Here is a 21,872-nt window from a genome sequence, read left to right as displayed (position 1 = left end):
CCCTGAATTGTCCAAATCAGAAACACAGAGGAAAAGAGTTTGTCAGTGTTATTTCAACATGAAAGAGATCTTAAAACAGATTTTAGATTTTTATGTGTTGTAAATTTTTTTTTTACGTGTTTTAAAATATTTGTTTTCAAATAAGCAAGCTTGACACTTCACAGTACATGGCAATTCATGCATTAAACAAGCTCTAAACAAGTTGGACTGAGACTCTGCAAATACAAACAGTTTAACATAGAAATGATTCTCATCAGGAGACAGATGAAAGCAAGACAAAATTCTGAAGGACACAGGTTGTCTACATGGCTCAGTGAATGCCTCAGTGGGGAGAGGCATAAAGATCCATATGGAACTATACAAACCTTGCAATACCTTGTGCTGAAAACTCTTAATTCCATATGTGTAGAGTGAACTTATGCTGCCAGACTGGGATCACCATGTTTTCTTGCTCTTTGAATAAGTACAACCTGCAACCTCCCAGAGGCCTGCAGGCACTGACATCCCTGAAATCGCTGCCAGCTTCTCTTGGAGTGTCCCATTACCCTGCCCATGGTCCAGGACCCCATTTCAGCCCTGCTGACCCCTATCCACAAGCTGATATTCTGGTCTGGCCTCGGATGCCGGGGTTGCCTCTGGGGATGGGCTATTGTTGGTGAGATCCTGCCTTACTACCCTGTTCCCTGTAAGTTCCATCACTCCCGGTCCTAGGGAACAGCCAGCCCTTGCCCAACACAAAAACCTCCACAAGATATGAAGTTGTAGAACATCAGCTTAATCAAGTAGAAATGCAGGTCCTGAGTGAGTGCTTGCTGGGTACCAGTTGGGTGCCAGAGGTACCAAGGGTAGGCTTGGGTGGAGATAGCACTCCTGGGAAGTCTGCTGGGAGGAAGGATGCATTGTCCCTTCTGCTTTTCTATGGAAATAGCAGTATTTGTTTCAGTAAGAAAATATCAAACCATACAAAATTTAAATGGAATTTTATTTTATAGCTCCTAACTGTTTAAGGCTTTCTTTCTAATGTGCATGCCCTTCTGTCTCACAAAGAGGTCAACCTCACTGAAAATAAAAGGTCTGATTTAATCAGGAAGAAGCATACTTTAAAAACCTGTTATTACCCAAAAGCAGACATTACATAAATTTTATTCTATTTTTATATCTTCCTGGCTCCAATCTCCCGAATCTGACATTAACCATAACAATCACACATGTGACTAAACTAGGCCAAATTCTCCTTTTTCTATTCCAATATAAATATGGAAGTAATACTGTTGAAGTAATAGCTTTGAGGTAGACTCCCTTCACGAGAACAGGACTTTTCTCAGAACAGCCAGAATCAGGAAAGTATGCTGATTTTGAGGCCAGGTTTTTACTGACAAGTTGGAGCACTAAACTGGAGACCACCAGGGTTGATGTGAGAGCCTGGCAGTCCCAGAGGCTGAGGACACAGGCTAATGTTGGTGGCATTTTGAAAAGCGCATGAGGTTTCAAACCTCTCATGCCATTTGAAAATGCCTTAGGCTTTCAGAATTTCAAGCCCCGCTAATTTACAGTAAAACATCAGCTTTTAAATGCATTTGTCATTTGTGCTGAGACACAGCCACTCATACCTCTGTGAGATTCAGATTCACAGTCACAACCTCTCTCCTATGTTTGACTTCCGTTTCTTGTTGAAGCTCTATCTTTGCTGCTCTTGAACATGCCAACATTACACCAAGGGTCTGAAGATGGAGACCTTGCAGCTAACTCTGGGCAGGGAATACTGCTGTGCCCCATGGATGTAGTCCTGCAAGAAAGTGGCCAGCATTGACATGGCCACAGGCTGCTCAGGCATTGAGCCCTGTCAGGTGTGCACAGCCTGGGTCTCACATTGCTGTCCTGAGCAGCTGTGTTGTCCAGGTAGGCAACACTTCCAGTTTTCCTCCTGGAAAAGCTAACAGCTTGGTGTGTTACGAGTGTACCCTCTGTACACCTAAAAGCATTGCTATCTTAACTATAACTGGTTTTGAAAAAACTGACTCATGTCAAGCCACGGACAGATTATACTCTTCCATGTGCAGCAGAACAGGGACAAGAGACTGCCACTCAGAGGAACAGGGCTGCTCCCTGACCCAGGTCACAGCCTCCACTGCTCCTCTGTCAGAGAAGTTTATGGGCACCTTCCCCAACTTGCTTCAGGAAAAATCAACCAGCTTAGTCCAATCTAAGCCTTTAAACTTCTCCTTTGGTCTTTGCCTAGTTCCGTGTAGAATGTAGTCCCTGGCTGGATGCCTACTTTTCCACACATTTCCCAGAAAGGCACAGTGCCAGGGTGATATCATTTGATGAACTTACAGAAGAAAACAATGTGCTGGGGGAGGAGTGTCGTTTTGAGGGTCTGGAAGTTTTTCTCTTCATGTTTTTCTTCTTACATGGTGAACACTCTTCTTTTGTGTACCAAAGGAACAACTGGGTGAAGGAGAATCCATCTTCAGAGGTGTCCCTGATCTAATAAACAACATTTACCTTGAGGGCATGAGAATTAAGCCATGCCCAGGGACTGCAACATATTCAGCTATATATCCAGTGAAGTTGCCAAAGTAGTTCTTGTTTTGCTGGCTGTCCTCCATCAGTCCCTCCTGTGCAAAGTGATTGCTCTCATGAGGGCAGCACTCTATGGACTTCTGCTCACAAAGCCCAGGTGGGAACTCAAGCAAGCACAAGGCACAAGGCTGTCCCCATGACTTGTGGCAAGAATCTGTGACTTTTGTTCTTATTTGTCCCCATATGCCCTGCAGTTTGATATTTTATTTTTACACCCTGTTTTTCCTCTTTCCAGGCCATCCAAAATGGTTTTCCCAGCCTGTTCTCTATTTCTCCTCTATCATCACAAGGTTGGCAAGGCAGAATGATGTAAGACAGGAGATGGAAACTTTCCTGGTAAGGGCTGGAGAGGAACCAAGAGAAGGCAGCCTGCTTGAATTGAAAGGCATTCCACAGGAGATGGGCTCATTGCTCTAGGCATCTATCCACATCTTTAGATGCCTACATGCTTCCATATGCTGTATTCCAGTCCAGATTCATAACTAACCCTTCAAATTGTAGGTCATCACTGAAGACAGCTTCTAATTTATGGCTCCTGTCTCTTTATTTTATTTTTTAAAAATAGAGAAAAAATTTCAAATACCTGAGGTGTAGGGATACTCATATTCTGAGTCTTCCAGTGTTAAATCCTGGCCATTTTTCTCTACACGGCAAGCAAACATGTTATTGTCTCCCTGTTACTTGCCAACTGTAAGCAATTGGCCTCCCTTCCTGGCTTTCTGTCAAAACAAATTCTGTCATGTTATATTTATTTGTGTGTTCTGGTAGAACTGGCAGCGAAACTGCTTTGCCTGCCAGCATTCTTGTTAAAATTCCCCCCAACTGAGTCAAGCTATCTCACCAATACACACCTTGACCAAGTTCTCGGGCATTTTTCAGAAAAGCAACCTTCCAAATAATGGGAATACCTGGAGAGACTGTTTCAAGTCAGACACTGAGAAATAAAATTGCTCCCACTCTTTTGGTATTTTGAAAATCGAACATATTAAACTTCTGGCCTTGATTACAAGCACTTGACTTTTCATGAAGGTTTGAGACATGGTTGAAGAAGCTGACTGCATTCAACTTAGTTATGAAGAAGATTGTTCAGATATGACTGACTACAAACTTAAGTGAGTGAAAATGTTAAATGTCAGCACTGCTAATGAGGCCTTTAAGGATTGTTTTCTCAGAAATATTTAGCTAATGGTCCTTCCCACTGGCTGATTGATTCCTTTGGGCACCATCAGCCATTCTGGTACTGAAAATCAGGAGTTCAGACTGCTCAAAAATTGTCAGGTCACTTTCCCCTTCTTACACAAGGGAAAAAGAACAGTGTAAAGCCATGTGAAGATTGCTGGATTGTGTAGCTAACCCAAGCAGTGTGGTGATGGCCAGCTGTGGTCTTGATTCATTAGAGTAAGGCATGGTCTTACAGGTGGCACTTTGGAAGTTCAGCATAGCCCCCCTAACACAAAACAAGCTGGGAGATGCATAAAGCTGTGTCCAGCTGAAGGTGGATGATCATTGTGAAATCCATGGGAAAAAAATCCATCATTAAACTTATATTTTAAATGGCATAAAAATCATACAGAGCAAAGGAACTGCTGAGTGTGGCATGCCAAACCATATGCACCTGTTTCTGAGGCTTTGTAGAAAGGTGAGTGGTGGTGGCAGATTGAATGGCAGGTTTGAACTCTTCGGGCATGTGGACACAGCTGACTTTTCTGGATCATGTCTTGTGAGGGAAAAGACTGGCATAGCCCGGGAGATTTCAAATGAATTGTTGAGGGTGTCTCTCTCTCTGCTTCTCATCCTGACTTATTACCTCCTTATTCAACTTGTGTCTCCTCCCACAGTTCCTGGATGGGAGAGTTGGGGCAGGTCTGTGAGTCTCACGGTGAGGATTCATGGTAGCAATGTGAGGTAGTACAGGCCTTTGCTTTTGGAAAGCCAAAGGACTTATAGACTATCTTGTTCTTTACCACTAATCCATTTCCAGGGCTGCAGACAGAAAGGGCCCATAAGTATCACAACTTCTCATCTACATCTTTATGCACAAGGAAGTTAAAACACATCTTCTACTGATTAAACAGCTCTGTGTGTGTATTGGAAGTGAATTCAAAGCTAGCAAGGCAAGACAAAAGTAAGAACACAGTTAGGGTAGCTTGTGACTAATAGCTACTGGCGCTTGACCTAGCTTTTATTTTTAACAGATTCATGGGAAATCTTCTACGCTTGTTTCAAAACAATGCCAGTTAGTAAATTTTAGAATTAGCCCAACATAGTTGAACAAGTGAGAAATATTAGATCATATACCGGAAAGTCTCAAAGCTGGGAATTTGTTACAATCCCTTACTTTGTAAGTTTAAAAAAATGTTAATAACATAGCCTGAGTATACCAGTAATGAAATGAGATTTCCTAATGGCTTGATGATAAAGATCCTCTGATGAGCACCTGGCTTCAATGGGGATCTAACTCACGGAGTATGTTCTCAAGGGAGATCATAGAATCACAGAACAGTTTGTGTTGGAAGAGACCTTTAAAAGTCATCTAACCAACCCCCCTGCAATCATCAGACACATCTTCAACTAGATCACTTTGCTTAGAGCTGTGTTCAACCTGGCATTGAATGTCTTCAGGGATGGGGGATTGACCACCTCTCTGGATAATCTGTTCCAATGTTTTGCCATCATCATAATAAAAAAATTCTTCCTTCTATCTATTTAAAATATACCCTATTTTAGTTTAAAGCCATTACCCCTTGTCCCATCGCAACGGGCCCTACTAAATAGACTGTTGCCATCTTTGTCATAATTACCACTTTTAAGTACTGACTCTCTCAGCACGTCTTCATAGGAGAGGTGCTCCAGACCTTTGATCATCTTTGTGGCCTCCTCTGAACCTGCTCCACCATGTCCATGTCTTTCCTGAGCTCAGGACCCCAAATCTAGATACAGCATTCCAGGTGGGATCTCATGAGAGTGGAGTAGAGGGGCATAAGCACCTCCCTTGAGTTGCCAGCCACGCTGCTTTGGACTCTTTAGATCTGCCACCATCACAGACTGCAACGAGGTCCAGAAAAGCTTTTTGAATGTTTTTCCAATATCAAATGAATGAGATGACTTTAAGAATAGTGATGGAACAAAGGAATCTGCCACTCACTTGGAAAATCTGTATCAGAAACCATTCTGAGCAACCTGGTCTAGTGGAAAGCATCTCTGCCCACAGCAGGGAGGCTGGAACTAGATGATCTTAAAGGTCTCTTCCAACACAGACTGAGCTATGATTCTATGACTAGAACTGATCAGCATGTCCATCATCTTCCAGTGAATGCCTTGATGTGCACTCTTGCTCTACCTAGTGGATTTGAAACCTATTGAAATGCCATTTGCTAAACTTGGAATAACATTATTCTAACCCTGTGTTTATACCATTTTCATTATTATTTTTGGTGATGGCTATGATGAAGATGTCTGTTATTGTTCTGAAGAAGAATACCATGTGCTTATTCTGGCTTTCAGTTTTTGGAAAAATACATTGAACTCCTCAAATGTTGTTTTTCCCTGAAGAAAAATCACTTGGCGTATATAAATGACTTTGTTTCCTACCCCGGTTTATGGACAAAAGTTTTTATCTTTGAAAAGGACAACCAGAAGCCAAGAACAAAGTGTTATTTATGATTCATGTTCTGCCTCCCAGTTAACTCTCTGTGAACAAATATTTAACTGCAACGTAAGTGACTCCCGAGAAAGTGATCCGGGACATCTATTATACCCTCTAACTTCATAACCCCTGTGGACTGAAATCTCTGATTTTGACCTCCTAAATAAACCTGAAATTTCAAAAGCCACAGTCATATGTTCTTTTTCATCTTTAACATTTCAGTGGTGCTTTTAGAGCACTCACAAACAGGGGGCATGGGTTCAACACTGTACTTCCTTCCTTGGTCTGAGGAGATTCACACTTTCCAAGAGACTGCAGTAACAGACAGCACCCTCACTCCTTTTAAAATTACTACTACTATGCACAAAGAAATGCAAGAGTCTGAATTCAAAGGGCAAGAGAAGTCCGGATTCTCTGGCTTAATGCCTGGTTTCCCAAATGTCATTTTTTGGCTACCATCATTGGAAGAAGCTTTTTGTGTTCCCCCCAAGACTAAATTCAGGCCTGTAAATATCACCTGAACATTATCACCATTTTCTCCCTAGCCCAGCTCTGTTTGCCTTACTGCATTCCCACCATTCAGCTACACAGCCCCATCACTCCCTCAGACCCCCAATACATAGATGAAAGCTCCATATGTTGTCCTCTATGCCTTATCCTTCCCAAACTGGTTCTCCAAACACAACGTCCCAGCCATCTAAGGCACAACCCTATCTCAACAGCCCCATTCCCCTTACCTTCCCAAATGGCATTTTTCCCATGTTCTTTTCAGAAATACATGTCCCAGACTAATTAATTTCCTGTATGCACATGAGAAAAACAGCAGGGGATGTCTAGGAGCTGGAGACGGCTTCACGCATCAATAAGTTACTGTCCAGCCATTGACAGGAGCAGCTGTGTGAAGGTTTTAACTCCAATCTGTAAAAGATCCTTGACATAGGCAAAACTAGCAATTGTTGAGATTGTTTTTGCTTGGCTTACATGCAACCCAGTGTGGGAACATCTAGCCTACTGATTCAGACTTTCATCTGGCAAAGGGCAGGATTTTTTTCCAGTCCTTGATCCTTAGGTCATGTCTCCTTCTTATCCATCAGCTTTGTGTAAAATGCATACGCAACCTTAAGCATGAAGTCCCTCCAAGCTGTTCCCTCCTGGCTAAATGTTTAAAGTTTTTCTTCTCTGCAGAGAGAGCTTTGTTGTGCCTGATTTAAGTCCTGTGAAAATCTGTGAGCTTTATTTGAGTACGCTCAGTAGTACATCAGAGCAAACGTCACTGTGAAGTTTGTGCTTGTAGCTAACAACTGCCTTGGAGTTATTGTTTGCTGCTCTGCTGTTCAGCATTCATATGCTAATCCATTTGTGGAGACTTCTGTGCCTGACTGTACAGCTTTATCAAATGACAGCAAAATTAATAGTTTGGTTTCTGCCAATTTGATGCAAGATGTCTAAAATGAAAAGCAGAATATATATCACCAAAGAGAATTTTGGAGTATTGTTTATTTCTCTCCAAATACAATATTTTCATGGTTTTTTCTGCATTACCACTGATACCATAGCAGTTTCTAATTTTCTGCTCTGTAAAATGAAGGATTCTTCATAAAGACTGTGTATGTGTACATGCATGTGTATACACATATGCTGATCTTTTCCCTGATTAATAGATCTGACCATACCACCCATATACCATTTGAAATATCATGAACTGAAAATAAATGTAACAGCTTGGGGCTTTAAATATATCAGTTAATGCCAATCAGTATCACAGAGAGGGGAATGAAAACAACAATTTCTAGATTAAAAGGCTCTGAAGAGGGAGCTGGACAGGCTGGATCAGTGGGCTGTGGCCAGTTCTGTGAGGTTTAACAAGGTCAAGTGCCAGGTCCTGCAATCCCAGGCAGCGCCACTGGCTGGGGACAGAGTGGCTGGAAAGCTGCCCAGTGGAAAAGGACCCAGTGGGGTTGCCTGTGACAGTGGCTGAATATGAGTCAGAATGTGCTCAGGTGACCAAGAAGGCCAGTGGCATCTGGCCTGTATCAGCAGTAGTGCGGCCAGCGGGACCAGGACAGTGACTGCTCCTCTGTACTGGGAACTGGTGAGGCCACACCTCAAATCCCGTGTTCAACTCTGGGCCCTACTTCAAGAAAGACATTGAGGTGCTGAAGCATGTCCAGAGAAGGGCAGGGGAGCTGATGAAGGGTCAGGAGCACAAGTCCTGTGAAGAGCAGCTGAGGGAGCTGGGGGTGTTTAGCCTGGAGGCTCAGGGGAGACCTTATCACTCTTTACAACCACCTGAAGGGAGGTGGTAGCCAGGTGGGGGTCAGTCTCTTCTCCAAGGGAACAAGTGACAGGATGAGATGAAATGATGTCAAGTTGTGTTACTGGAGGTTTAGTTTGGGTAGCAGGAAATCTTTCTTCACAGAAAGGGTTGACAAGCATTGGAAGAGGCTACCCAGGAAAGCAGCAGACTCACTATGCCTGGAAGTGTTCAAGAAACGTGTGGATGTGACATGGTTTAGTGATGAACATGGTGATGCTGTTAGGTGGATGGCTGGACTTGATAACCTTACCTTAAAGGTTTTTTCCAACCTTAATGGTTCTATGAATCTATTATTCACTGTAAAAAAAATATTGACTGCATTTCACAGATATTTTCTCAATCGCCCATTCTATTTCTTCTTTTTCTCCCCACAGAAACCAGGGGATTCTGATTTCCTTGAATGCTATAAATTAGCTTTGAAGGAATGGACAGCTCCAACAAAAAAGCCCACACAAGTTTTCTGAGAAGACAGCAAAGGAACTAGAAAAAACAGGTTGACTTGTAGGTTCTCACCCGACCCATGACTGACTCTCTGCTAATGCAACACTAATTTAAGACACCTTTGTATATCAGGTACTGCAATTACTCAGCGTGTCACTGTTTGTACAGTTACTTTTCTTAAGTATCCCAGTATGCAGCGGGAAAGAGAAATCCAATTTCCACCAATATAGTTTATGAAAACACCCAAATACTATCTTTAAAGGTTTAAACAATTTTCTTGCAAGATATTGCAACACAGTTCATTATATATGACAGCCCACGCCAGACTTAAAAAACCCAACCTGTTAGCAGCCCATTCACACTCCACCATCCCCTGCAGGGCAGGGCAGCTGCCTGGTTCCACCTGACCGATTAGGGTGAAGTGTTTATTTGTGCTGTTTCCAAGGGGTACTGAAGCTGTAGTTCTCTAACTGGCAGCCTTTCTGCAGCTTCGGCAAGTTTCTGCTGAAGTTATTTAAACTGGAGATTCATTTGCCACCATAAGGGCAAATTTCAAAATGAAATGAAGGTGTAAGCTTTATCCTCACTACAGGCACATTCCTCTAGCACAGACTAACTCCCTCCAGCAAGAGGGCTTTTATCTGTAAAGCTTATGTAGGGCCCAAAGACAAAATAAACTATGCAATCAAAGGTTTTTGCATTGAAAAAATCCAGATTATTTTTTCACGTGTCAACAAAAAGGCTGATATTCACCAGTTAGACTATGTCAGTCTACAGATCCTTACTTGAAAGACATACAGCAACATGTACAGTGCCCAGAAAAAGCTTCAACCTGACACTTTCCTCTTTCCCTCCTACATGGATTTTGGTAATGCAGGAATTCCAGGTTCAGCTCTGCACTTCTACCTATGCAGAGTGCATCACAGTGTCACTTATTTGCATATTTAGAGCCATTTGCATGTGACTAGAGTGTCTTATTCATATTTCTTTTTCCAGATCTGAGAATGTTTGTGTTGCTGTACATTACAAGTTTTGCCATCTATACAAGTGAACAACCTCTTCAAAGCCAGACCAAAGGAGAAAATTACTACACCAGATATATCTGTAGCATCCCGGGTTTGCCAGGCCCTGTGGGACCCCCTGGAGCCAGTGGATCCCCGGGGCCACATGGACGCATTGGTCTTCCAGGAAGAGATGGTAGAGATGGCAGGAAGGGAGAAAAAGGTGAAAAAGGGAGTGCAGGTATTGAATATTTGTGTAACCTAACACAGTAGTACAAAAAAGCAAGACCCTTCATCATCACTGTTATATATACACATATATGATGAAAGTGTGTATGTGCCTGTGTGGGTTTAACTGCGATGCATGTGTAAACATAGTGAGAGAAAGAAAGTATGCAGATATATTTTAGATATGTCTAATATGCACATACTGATATCAGTATAAAGAAATGTAAATGCACAACCTTCCTTCACACAGATGCTAAGAAAAATCTGGGAAGAAGGAAGCATCTGTGGTGTCAAATAAATAGTCTCACCTGTGCCATTAGCCAGGCATGAAAGAATAGCAGGTACTTAGGTATTCACTAAAAATGCTCTAGTGCACAAGTATCACTGCATAGGTAGCCACGCTGCTGTCCTTCCCATCAGCAGTGCCTGTAGTTCAGGCAGCAATAGACTGATTACATATAAAATTCTTTAACATGTAATTAAGACACATGAAGAAAAGTAGGAACATAGAAACAAAGGACCTGCATGCTGTGAAGCCTGGTAATTTGTTTCAACCTGTCATTCCTTTTACAAACTTACTAGAAAATTTTGAAAGTTTTTCTAGAGTATTGTGAAATTCTGACCATGTTTTTCTTGTTTGTTCAGGCACACACAGTAGCCCACACAATCATTTACTGAGGTGATATGTGCAACGATTAACTAACTTAAAATGTTTTTGAAGGTTTAAGAGGAAAGACTGGGCCATTAGGACCAGCTGGAGAGAAAGGAGACCAAGGTCAGTCTGGTAAAAAAGGACCTGGAGGATTGACTGGTGCCAAAGGTGAAGTAGGTCCAGCTGGACCACCTGGACCTAAGGGAGATAAAGGAGACCGAGGAGAGCCAGGTGCACCAGGGGTCTGTAAGTGTGGAAAGATAGTGCTGAAATCTGCCTTTTCTGTTGGCATCACCACAAGCTACCCAGAGGAAAGATTACCAATTGTATTCAATAAAGTCCTCTTCAATGAGGGGGAGCATTACAATCCGTCCACAGGAAAGTTCATTTGTGCCATCCCAGGGATTTATTATTTTTCTTATGATATCACCTTAGCAAACAAGCATCTTGCGATTGGGCTGGTTCACAATGGGAAGTACCGGATCAAGACTTTTGATGCGAACACAGGCAACCATGATGTAGCATCTGGATCCACAGTGATCTACCTTCAGCCAGAAGACGAAGTATGGCTTGAGATCTTCTACACTGATCAGAATGGTCTCTTTTCTGATCCAACATGGGCAGACAGTTTGTTTTCTGGCTTTCTCTTATACGTTGATACAGATTACCTTGATGCTTTATCAGATGAAGATGAGCTCTGAAGCAGATGTCAAATGACATTCAAACTGGAGGCCCCAGCACAGGAATTTATTTATCTGTGTGGGGAACACAAAGTTGAATGAAAAAAAATATCTGGGAGTTCATTCTCGTTTTGATTGGAACCAAATCTGAGCTCGTAAGGATGTTTCTAGAATCTAGGATGGATTTTTTAACGAACAGCAGGGATATCAAAATGAACTGTAATTAGCAAAAGACTGCATCACTCCAGGACTGACTCTTCCCTAGAATTATGTTTCTAATACTATTTAAACAAATTTAAGATACTGTACATTGGATTTTATATAAAATGTATTAAGTTGCAATTTAGAAGGGATATTTTGTATATTACATTAAAGAAAAATTGAACAATAAACTGCAATATCATCTTTGGTCATTTTAAGACAGGCTAAAACCAGATAAAATATTGAATTTTTTGAAGGAGAGGAATAAAATACAAATGACTGCTTCAGGATGCCACTGCTCAGGTCACAAGGACAGTCCCATTTGATATTTACACCAAGAAATAGCATTCATACCTAACCAACCTCCCAATAAGTACATGAAGATTTGTACTAGCTGAGGGCAGCCATAAAAGACTAGAACAAAGCTATCAAACATATAAAGAAATTGAAAACTGGAATATCTGAAAACTTGGTGATAGTCAGCATTCAATGTGGGTATTTTCAGTGTAATTCCAAGTGTCTTTGCTATTCTTTCAAAGCCATCTACTATCTTTATGAGAAATGTGGAAAAAAAGTATAAACTTTTGCTGAAGAAAACTGTGGATGCAAAAAAATGACAGGACTCTAATCACTAATAAGAGTAAATTATATGAAACAAAGTGAGTCACATCATTAAAGCAGAAGTTATATTTCAATATGGCCAAGTGCAATGAAATAAATGTAGGTCACACACAGGATGAAAAACTGCATTCAGGAAATCAATGAACTTGGAAAAGGTACATGGGACCTCATGGATCTAAACAGGAGTAATTAAAGTAGGCTGTTGCTATGGCCCTTTGGATGTATGATAAATGGAATCAAAAGTAGACATGAATAGTAGTTACCTAGGAAGCTACTATTTCTGTCAGTGTTTCAAAAACTTACTTGAAAGTTGCAAAAAAATGTTTATACTTCTATTAATGGGGTTTACACAATAGATGTAACAAAGTCAATTTACTTTTCTTGTCAATGAGGTTAAGAGGTGATTTAATCACTGTCTGCACCCATCTGGAGATAAAATATCTGATAGTACCTGGCACTTCCCTCTAACAGATAGTAGTACAGAAAGATCCATTGGTGAGAAACTGTATCAATCCCCACTGGAAATCAGGAAACCATTTTACCAGTGGCAGTAACCAATCATTGCAAAAATATCTAGGAACATCATGAGTTCTCCAGCATTCAACACCAGCCAAGACTGGCAATATTTCATTGGGTCCTCTTACTTTCCAAGAATTTACAATCTTTTATTCATTCCAGATTTACACAGACCTGCTATTTCTAACAGTTATTCAGATATTAAATGTTAGTGGTCTGTGTTGCACAATTCTTGAACCCACTTTAGTTATGACCAAGGCAAAGGGAAATTTCTAGGTTTTTTTCTGTGTATTTGACTGAATTAAGAAAGTTACAACCAGACAAAATGACACAAAAATACTGCTGAGGTTGCAGAACCAGCATGATGGTTATGTATGGAACATTAGTCTGTGAACTCTGTATCTGTGCTCTCATTTCCTCCCACATTAGCATGCATGGCTTTGAGTACATGACTGCTGCTTTATGCAGGGAACAGGTGCAAAGCCCTGACCACAAATCAAACTGGCAATGCTTCTAGAACCATTTTTTATTTGACAGTGAGAGATGTCTGAGAGAAGACAAAAGTAGATTATTTTTCTAACTAGACATCTAATTTGTTAGTGTCATACAAGGGCTGCTTTCTGTGAAAAATATGGAAGAGAACACTTAGAGATTCAGTTTATCACCCTGATGTACAATCATTTATACATCTGCAAATTAAGGACAATATGAGTGCAAAATGCAGGCCAATCATCATTTGCAATTATGATTGATGCCAATTCTTCACAGACATCAGTGCCTATCTGAGGCACAAAGACCATCAGCATTGCTCAGTGCTGCCTGCACTGAATTCCACAGGACACAGCAGAGGATCATACCGAGCCCATGACTTCCATGAAGCATAATTCAACAGATGCAGGACTGGACCCAGAATATGTATCATGCAGGAAAAGCAACTAATAGAAGTTTTTAATTAGATTATTATGTTAGAAAATATGGAAATTATTTTATGACCTTTGAATCAGTTTAAAGTTTATGTTAGGAGTAACGAATCAGTTTTATTAGAGTTAGAAAATCTGGTAAGCCCAACCTTAAGGAAAGAGTATGACTGATTTTCTTCAGACTCTAGAGAAATGCATTTGGTAGTTATAATACATCTGGAAATTTTCAGACAAAGCTAATTTTCCTCAATGAAACAGAGAAAATTTACAGCTTTATAGTGAAATATTCCTGGTTGCAATCCTAACTATAAGCAAACTGCTCCCATGTAATAATCTGTAAAAATGAACCCAATATAGAAAAGACATTTTAACCACACCTATGTTGAAAATGACACCATGGGAATAAGTAAACCAAGAGTTATTGCTTTCCTTTTTTTAGCAATTTTAGATTTATGTTTGTACAATGATAGAGAAGTAACTTTAGCTTCCCAAAGTTTTCCCATTTGGATTCTATACTTTTTTGAGCAGTTTAATATTTTGGCATGAAGAGTTAAAAGTAAGTAATTCTGTTGAATTATTTCTATAGGTTTTGTCAAGAAGAATACTTCTACTACACATATGGACAACATATGTATACAAATACCATGTGTCCCTGCCCTCATTAAGGGTCTCAAGAGATTATCTTAAAGTAAATCATTGCTCTTGCTAGTATATTACTTGAAAATAGATCAACTTTGATGACATGATATTGCATTTGGGGTATTTATCTGTCTAAATTTGAATTTATATGGAAAATATCTTGGGCTGATGTCTTTCCACAATTCACACCAGTACATGGGGAGGTCTGGTTTGTTTCAAAACACTGTAGGATAACAAAGAGCGAAATGTCTTCAAATGATCAAATTTGAAATTAATCAATGATTTCTACACAATATATTGGTCATTCTAGACATGCCATAATGCCATATAAAATTAGGCATCCAGATCAAATTAGTCATCTAGACTTTGCCTACAGTCCACAGAGAGAAATAAGTGTCATCAGAAGAAACTCCCGGGAGGAAACATGTCTTTATGCAGCACCAACTCTTGGGCTTCCTGATCGAGGCTGCAAGAACTCATGCAAGCCTCGAACCATCCGTACACCTTCAAACAATATTAAGGACATCAGTGTTCCTGAGATTTTTAAATAAAAGTATATATATATTTACTTGGGATATATGTATGTAAAGATAAATAAGTAAAAATAAAGTTATTTGAAACAAAACAGCTCTCCACAGTCTTCTACTCTTTCAGACTTTCTTTATACTTGGTAGAGTGACATTAAGGAAGAAATCAGACACAGGTTCCATTGCTGAATATTTTTAACCTAGATAATTAATTAAACATTTATCTACCTTTTCAATTTTTTATGAGTGTATTATATTGAATAAATACTTTCACTTTCTTGACTACTGGTATTTGTGTTCAGATGCTTAGGCTGTTATACAAATTTTTTTTGAGCAGTAAATCCTCTTATGTCCTTTTACAATGTTGAGGCAATATAGAGGAAATAATTAGTAATGGACATCAGTACTGACAACAATCTACATTCTTCAAATCTTTTTAATTTTACCTAACACCATTTATGTACTTTTAGAATAAGAAAAAACATACAAAATGGGAAGCAACTTACTTCATTTCCTACCAAGTAGGTTACATTAGTTGTTGCAGTTCATTTAATACTCTATTTACCTTCTACAGGTCACCCACTAGGTTCTGTTCATATTCATTCACTAAGATATTTACTGACTAAATTAGTTTTCACTGACTGGTTTATTTGTTGATTTATTTACCCATTGGCAGGTAATTCATACTCAGAATAATTATACTAATGCTGTGCTAAGCAGTTTGGCCAGCAGGAACTTCAGTTTTATGTGGAAACGGGGATTGCTTTGTATAAGTCTTTCAGTAGCTGATGAGTCCCATCCAAGAAGTAACACATGAAAGTAAACAGGAAAAAAATAGAGTTGAGAAAGCAATATACCATTATCTTTACCAATAAGTAATGCTTTCAAGAAGAAATTTATCCCTTTTAGTATAAACTATCTAGACTCCAGCTCAGAGAGCATTTAGAGGTCATATACATTTTCCTGTAACTCATTAGGTCAACACTCCCAGCTGAGGTTACATAAGCATTTCTGAATTTCAGAGGTATGATTCTTCCTCACATCCACAGGAAGAAATTTCAAAAATACTATCATGAAATTCTCAGTCACTGATACTTGGTTTTTTCCTAGCTGCACACGTCAGATCAGTTCATGAAAGTTGCTACCTAGTGCAAAAGAAAAATTAATTAGACATATTATATGTAGGGTATGCCCAGCCACTGCCCTGGAGGGACATCTCCTGAGATAAGGAGATTGCTCAATCTCCCAGCAGAACTCCCCTAGGAAGGCAGCTACTCTTCAGTTACAGTGAGAAGAAGACAAACCCAGAATCTTCTGGGAGACCCTATGCAGATCCTTTGTAGCCCATTGGCCTTTACCCTCTGACACCCACCCCCTGTATCCCTATAAAGCCAGGCCCCTGCCCCTGTGAGGGCAGAGAGAGGCTCGTCCCTGGCTCCCCTTTGCCGAACCAATAAAGCTGCCTCGTGCGGAACAGCTACACGAGCCTCTCGTCTCTCTCTGGTCTGGCCTGGAGGCTGCCCTGCAGAGCTGAGCTGGAATCACGAGCTGACAATCACTAAAGAGCTGACAGCTTCTGCACAGGCCCTCCTGGCCAGCAGCTGAGGGAAGACACCAGACCTCGGGAAGACGATCTCTTTTGGGACCATCTCTCCGGACTGGTCACCTCTTCCTCGGTCAGAGCTACTGACCCCACACCAGCTGCCATAATTATACACATATCTTTTAATAGCAAATATTCACAAAGAGAAAGGTGTCTTGGATTATTTGGCATTTGGATATTACTCAATTCTGAGTATAATTTTGGCATAATTTTGGCAACTACCTGCGGGAAGAGGTGTAAGCAGATTTTTCCTCTATGCAGATTGTTCTTGCAGCAGCAAGTATAAGTATAAAATTTCTCTTACCTGACTTAAATCTCTATAAAAGTTCAAAGATCATTGTGAAGGTTAAATTAGTTGTTGGCTCTCCTGTCATCAGTGCAAAGAAATAGGTGGGGTAAATCTCTGTTTGGATGACCCTGTATTAGAGACTTTTATTAAGAAAGAAAGAATCAGGAAGTACCCATGTCTTCATATTACCTGTATCTAAGTTACTAATTTAGGTTACCCTTTAACTTTGAGATGGCAAAAGTTAAATAAGATGACTGCTCTTCAAGAACAATCTGCTAAGTAGAAAAATTGGCATAATTTAATTTGGTAATTTATATGTCTCAAAATTAGAGAAGAGATGTGGATTGATGAGAACAGAGAAGTACCCTGATAATGATGGAAGTGACCTCTCAGCAGATCTTCCATAAAGTATTGCTCAAGTTCCTCCTGGGACAACTTCAATTGAAGTAACTTGGCTAGTCTCCAGAAAATTTTGCAATGTATTAAGATGGGCTAGCCATCCTCTCATGCCTCTAAATTCAATACACTTAATTATACATAAAATATTGAAATTTTTGACGGTACTGAAATGAATCCTGGAGTGATTCTAGTTACACCAAAGTAATAAATAATAAATTTGTTTCTTTTCAACTTTAAAGCACCTGTCCTAAATACTAAATCCAATACAAAATTTGTAAAATCATCTCTCTGGTAGAATAACCTTGTTTATGCCATCTTAACAAAAGGACAAAAAATACTGAATTCTTGAAAAATATAAATGAACCATGGTTCTCAGTGGGCTCTAAAGTGATTGTTTTGCAAGAAGGTGGGATTTCTAGAAATGAGTGAATTGCCTGAAGGAAATGTACTAGCAGTGATTTTTCTTTCACTACTTTCAGTGAAGTGTTATCTCTAGCTCAGAAGAAAGTGAAAAGGACTTAAAATTTTGAGCTAAACAACAATCTCTTTCATCATCTGAGAACTTGCCTACCACTGATGCTGATTTCCCTTCCATGCACTACCTGCATTCATGCACATTTTGTCAGATGTTCTGATGTGTGAACACAGACTTCCAAACTGCATGTGACAAATTACAGGAAATGTTATTTGTGATTTCTGTCATATTGGAGTCAGATGCAAACAGTTTAAAAATAACTAGGAAGAGCTGAGTTTTTCTTTCTCGTTTGTAACCTCCCTGAAACTGGGATCACTGTAGAGTTGCACATAGTACCTAAATCCTATTCTAAGAACAGAGCAACATGTACTCTTATTCTGTAAATGCTGCATGTGGCTTATAACATTTGCTGTTTCCCTTCTGTTGATTTTACAGATTTTGACTTTGATTCTAGGCAGGCAATAAGAAGTGTATATGGCAAAGCAAGCTTAATATTATCCTCAAAGCCTGAGAAATAACTCCATTGTTCATTGTCCCCTGTTGAGTTTTAAACTGTTTTAACTCTGAACTAGGGGCCTATGATGCCACTGCCCGCTCCTGGGGCATCCTACATTAAGGGCACTATAAGCTGCCATCTACTCTGCCTGTTCTTAAAGCCAGCCTTGACCATCATTGACAAAACAGTGATTAATTGCCAAGTGTGATGTCACATCTAGCAGAGCAGAGCAGCTCACACCATCTTATGTGGATCACTGAGTCTGCTGCCCTGTGTAATCAATGGCATTAGGCCGGCCTCTGTTTTTATAATGCTGACCAAGATAAATGAGTTGTTCTCCACCCCAGGAAACATATGTGGTTCAAATTCTGTGTGTCTCCTGTGAGCAGAGTCATTGTACTGACGTGTTTTTAAGCAGCTTTCCATCCTGTTAAGCAAAGGCTCCTGACTGCTCCTTTAGGTTCTCATAGTAATGTTCCTCACATAAATGCTGTTCATATTTGTCCATTATTTAAACTGTTTGTACAACTGTTTCTGATACTGGAGTATATTTTTGGGACACAGACCTATTAGCAAAACAAGATGTTAAACCTGAGCTCTTGCCAAAATTTTGTATGAAGTTTCACCCACTGGATCATTTCCACAGTCCCACATGCAATGACTCTTAGCAGATAATAGATGTGTGCTGTGCATGTTACCCTAAGAAACCTGTCCTCCTATTACATATCTTTCCCATTCCTGAAAGCTGTTGTCATGTCAGATGTTTCTAGCTATGACAGTTCCTCTTCCACAACTAAAAATGCATACTCCTAATCTCTTTTAACTACTATGGTTACTTCTTCACGTGGTCTCCTTCTTAGGATAGTATTCAGAAAGGAGAAGTAATTTATCCATCTCTTTTCAGGTGATTCCAACCACTAAAACTTTGCAATTATAGACCTTCAGCTGTTATAGGGACTGTTTATATACAGACAATTATAAATAGGTCTAATAACTCAATTTAGTATTCACAATTTTGTTTATTCTGATCATACTAGAGATATTCATACACGTTAACATAAGGATTATTTTGTTGACAATTCAGTGCAGCAGAAAAGACCCCTCTCTAGACTTGACAGGAAAGTTATAAATCCCTTTGTAGTTACAAAAGTAAGGAATAGTATATAAGACAATCCACATTTCTACAAACCATCTCACAGTGCTGACATTTCTGCCATTCCTAGTATCTGCATAAGCTGACTGTGAGCATTTAACAGGAAGATAACCTATCCCTCCTCTATTTCTCTAACAAGGGCTTCAAGAGTGTGATTCCCTTTAAGCAGGCTCTAAAACAACTATCATAGCCTTCATATCCTTATTTTTTCCTTTTTTTTTCTGCTACAGAAGTATAAAGGCATATTGATAACTCTATAAAGTTATGATTTGTCTTACTTGTTACTCTGAGCATTTACTGATACATTTTTTAAGCCTTGGGTGGCAAAAAGCCTGTTTGCCAATAACAGCTTCTGAGAGATGGTATCTTTTTTAACTCTGCTATGTTTCCTGTAATTTTTCCCCCAAATGACAAGCTAAGAAGTCTGCTGAGGCTGATGCTGATTTGTAAAGGTCACCTGTAAAGAATAATGCACCGTTGTCCCCTGATGCAGCTCCAGTAATTACTCCAAGTATTTTACTGCATTGGAACACAGCAGGCACTAGAAAAACAACTGGCTACTAACCGTCCACTTCAAGGATTTATCCCTACATGAAGTTTTCAGGGATTTTTTTCAAAGTGGAGCTAAGTGTTTCTAAACTAAACTAAAAAAAATACTTACTGGAATGTTTCATAAGGTCTGAATTAGAGGTTTAACACCTCTCTTTAGTCAACAGAGTGAACCAGTCTCTTCTATAAATGATCGGTATTTAGGAATCACTGCTCTGTTTCATACAAGTCCCAAGAAGGTCTGTGCTGCTCCCTTACTTACTTTAGAAGAAGTACACGGAAATTAAGCCAGATAATTTAGAAAATTTGGATACTCAAAGTTAGGATGAGGGACTATTTTATTGTACTTCAGCCTGAAATAACCATCCTTGACCCTGTAAAAATATACCGTGGATATTTGCTTTTTAAAATCACTGCAGTAATGGCAATGGTCTGCTGGAGCTGCATCCTCTCCATATTTTATTTATGATTTCCCTTTTAGTGTAGATGAAATTGTTTACAAAAGGAAGTTTGCCAGAAGTGTTTTAGTGGTTTAAGCAGGAAATCTGACTCTTTCTCTTTAAAAGCAGAGCCGAGGCACTGCTTTTACAGGGAGTGTGATGTTTGGCTCTTGTCTGTGATCCAAGAGTTGCTGTATAAGAAAACCCAGGTAGGAAGCAAACATTTTCCTTAAGCTCTGTTTCAGTGTCACTGCATTTTCATGAATGAGACAGATTTAAGTAACCCAAAATCCTCAAAATTATTTTCTAGGTACTATTGATGTAATAATTTTTTTTAAAGAGCAGTGAGAGAAACTTCTCTGTGTTTCTGTTGTTAGTTTTCAGTGCTTGGAAACCACCTCTGAGCTAGTGGAGAGCGTTACAGTTCTTGCATCCAGTTGTTTACTACATTTTAAAGTGTCTGTTACAGTACTTAACTTCAAGAAATGCTACCAAATTGTTAAAGAAAGCTGCCATAAAGCACTTCTTCAATGTTGTCAGTGTTCTCCATTTACATGTGCCTTTAGGAAAGACTGTTTAAATTTGATACAGGAATCTTTCATATGCACAGCTGTGAAAAGTGGAATAAGTAACCCAAGACTCTCTTTTAAGCTCTTCTCATCTGTCAGTACCATTCTAGTTAATACAGATTTGCATAATTAATTTCTGTACAAATACACTGCAACTATAAGTACCACTGCTGGAAGCAGGAACCCTTAATGTGTTTTGGATTTGTATTTTTTTAAATTCTATTTCATATAATCATAATTGATTATATCAATATATATATCAATAATTATATCAATATATATAATCATAGTTGATTAAATTATCTTCAAATTATTGGTTAAATACATTTAGTCTTGCGTAGGTTGTAAAACCACGAGGTTGTCCTGTTTCCTCATCTGCAGAACAGCTTTTTATTCTCATCTGCAGAACAGAGGTAATTGTGTTTAAGCAGTAAAATGTCAGAAGGGGAAAAGAAACCCAAAACTCCTATGGTATGAGGAGATAAACAGTAAAGATAAGGCAAGATGCTTTTGGGGCATCAGTAGGCTTTAATCTAGCTACCAACCAGCAGTGTGTGCTAACTGTGGGTGGTGTTGGGACTGTAGCCACAGTGGGACACATATGTTTATATATGTATGTGTGCATACACGGGAGATGGATGAATATACAGGAGACAGATAGATCCTGTATATTATACACACACAGAGAAGAAATATATATATCCCCTATATATATATATTCATATACACACACAGGAGATATGTAGAGATATATATATGCATGTATGTATATCTAGATAGATACATACAGGACATATATATAGATAGGTATAGCAGATATATTCAAGAGATAAATACGCGTATATATATCCTATATATATGTATGTATCTATACACAGACAAAAAAAAAAATGGAGATAGATATATATATATATATATGTATGTTTG

At 39.4% G+C, this 21,872-nt stretch overlaps 1 protein-coding gene across 4 annotated transcripts in view; it reads left to right on the top strand.

Moving 5' to 3' along the window:
* LOC103625595 (complement C1q tumor necrosis factor-related protein 7) overlaps positions 1 to 21,872 on the top strand; it is a 100,643-nt gene that overhangs the window by 24,194 nt on the left and 54,577 nt on the right. For 3 of the 4 annotated variants that reach the window (XM_017727601.1, XM_017727602.1, XM_017727603.1), the window contains exons 2-3: positions 8,921 to 9,119; positions 9,984 to 10,229. In XM_017727601.1, the coding sequence (XP_017583090.1) occupies positions 9,992 to 10,229 (238 nt within the window). In that variant the 5' untranslated portion in view covers positions 8,921 to 9,119; positions 9,984 to 9,991. Of the gene's footprint in view, positions 1 to 8,920; positions 9,120 to 9,983; positions 10,230 to 10,937; positions 15,255 to 21,872 lie in introns of those variants that run through there. The other variant, XM_008645044.2, reaches the window with a different exon arrangement.

The sequence above is a fragment of the Corvus brachyrhynchos genome, unplaced genomic scaffold (genome assembly GCF_000691975.1).
Source record: "Corvus brachyrhynchos isolate BGI_N302 unplaced genomic scaffold, ASM69197v1 scaffold80, whole genome shotgun sequence".
Classification (NCBI taxonomy): domain Eukaryota; kingdom Metazoa; phylum Chordata; class Aves; order Passeriformes; family Corvidae; genus Corvus; species Corvus brachyrhynchos.
The sequence above is the reverse complement of the archived record's forward strand: the minus strand, read 5'-3'. Positions and strand labels throughout refer to the sequence as shown.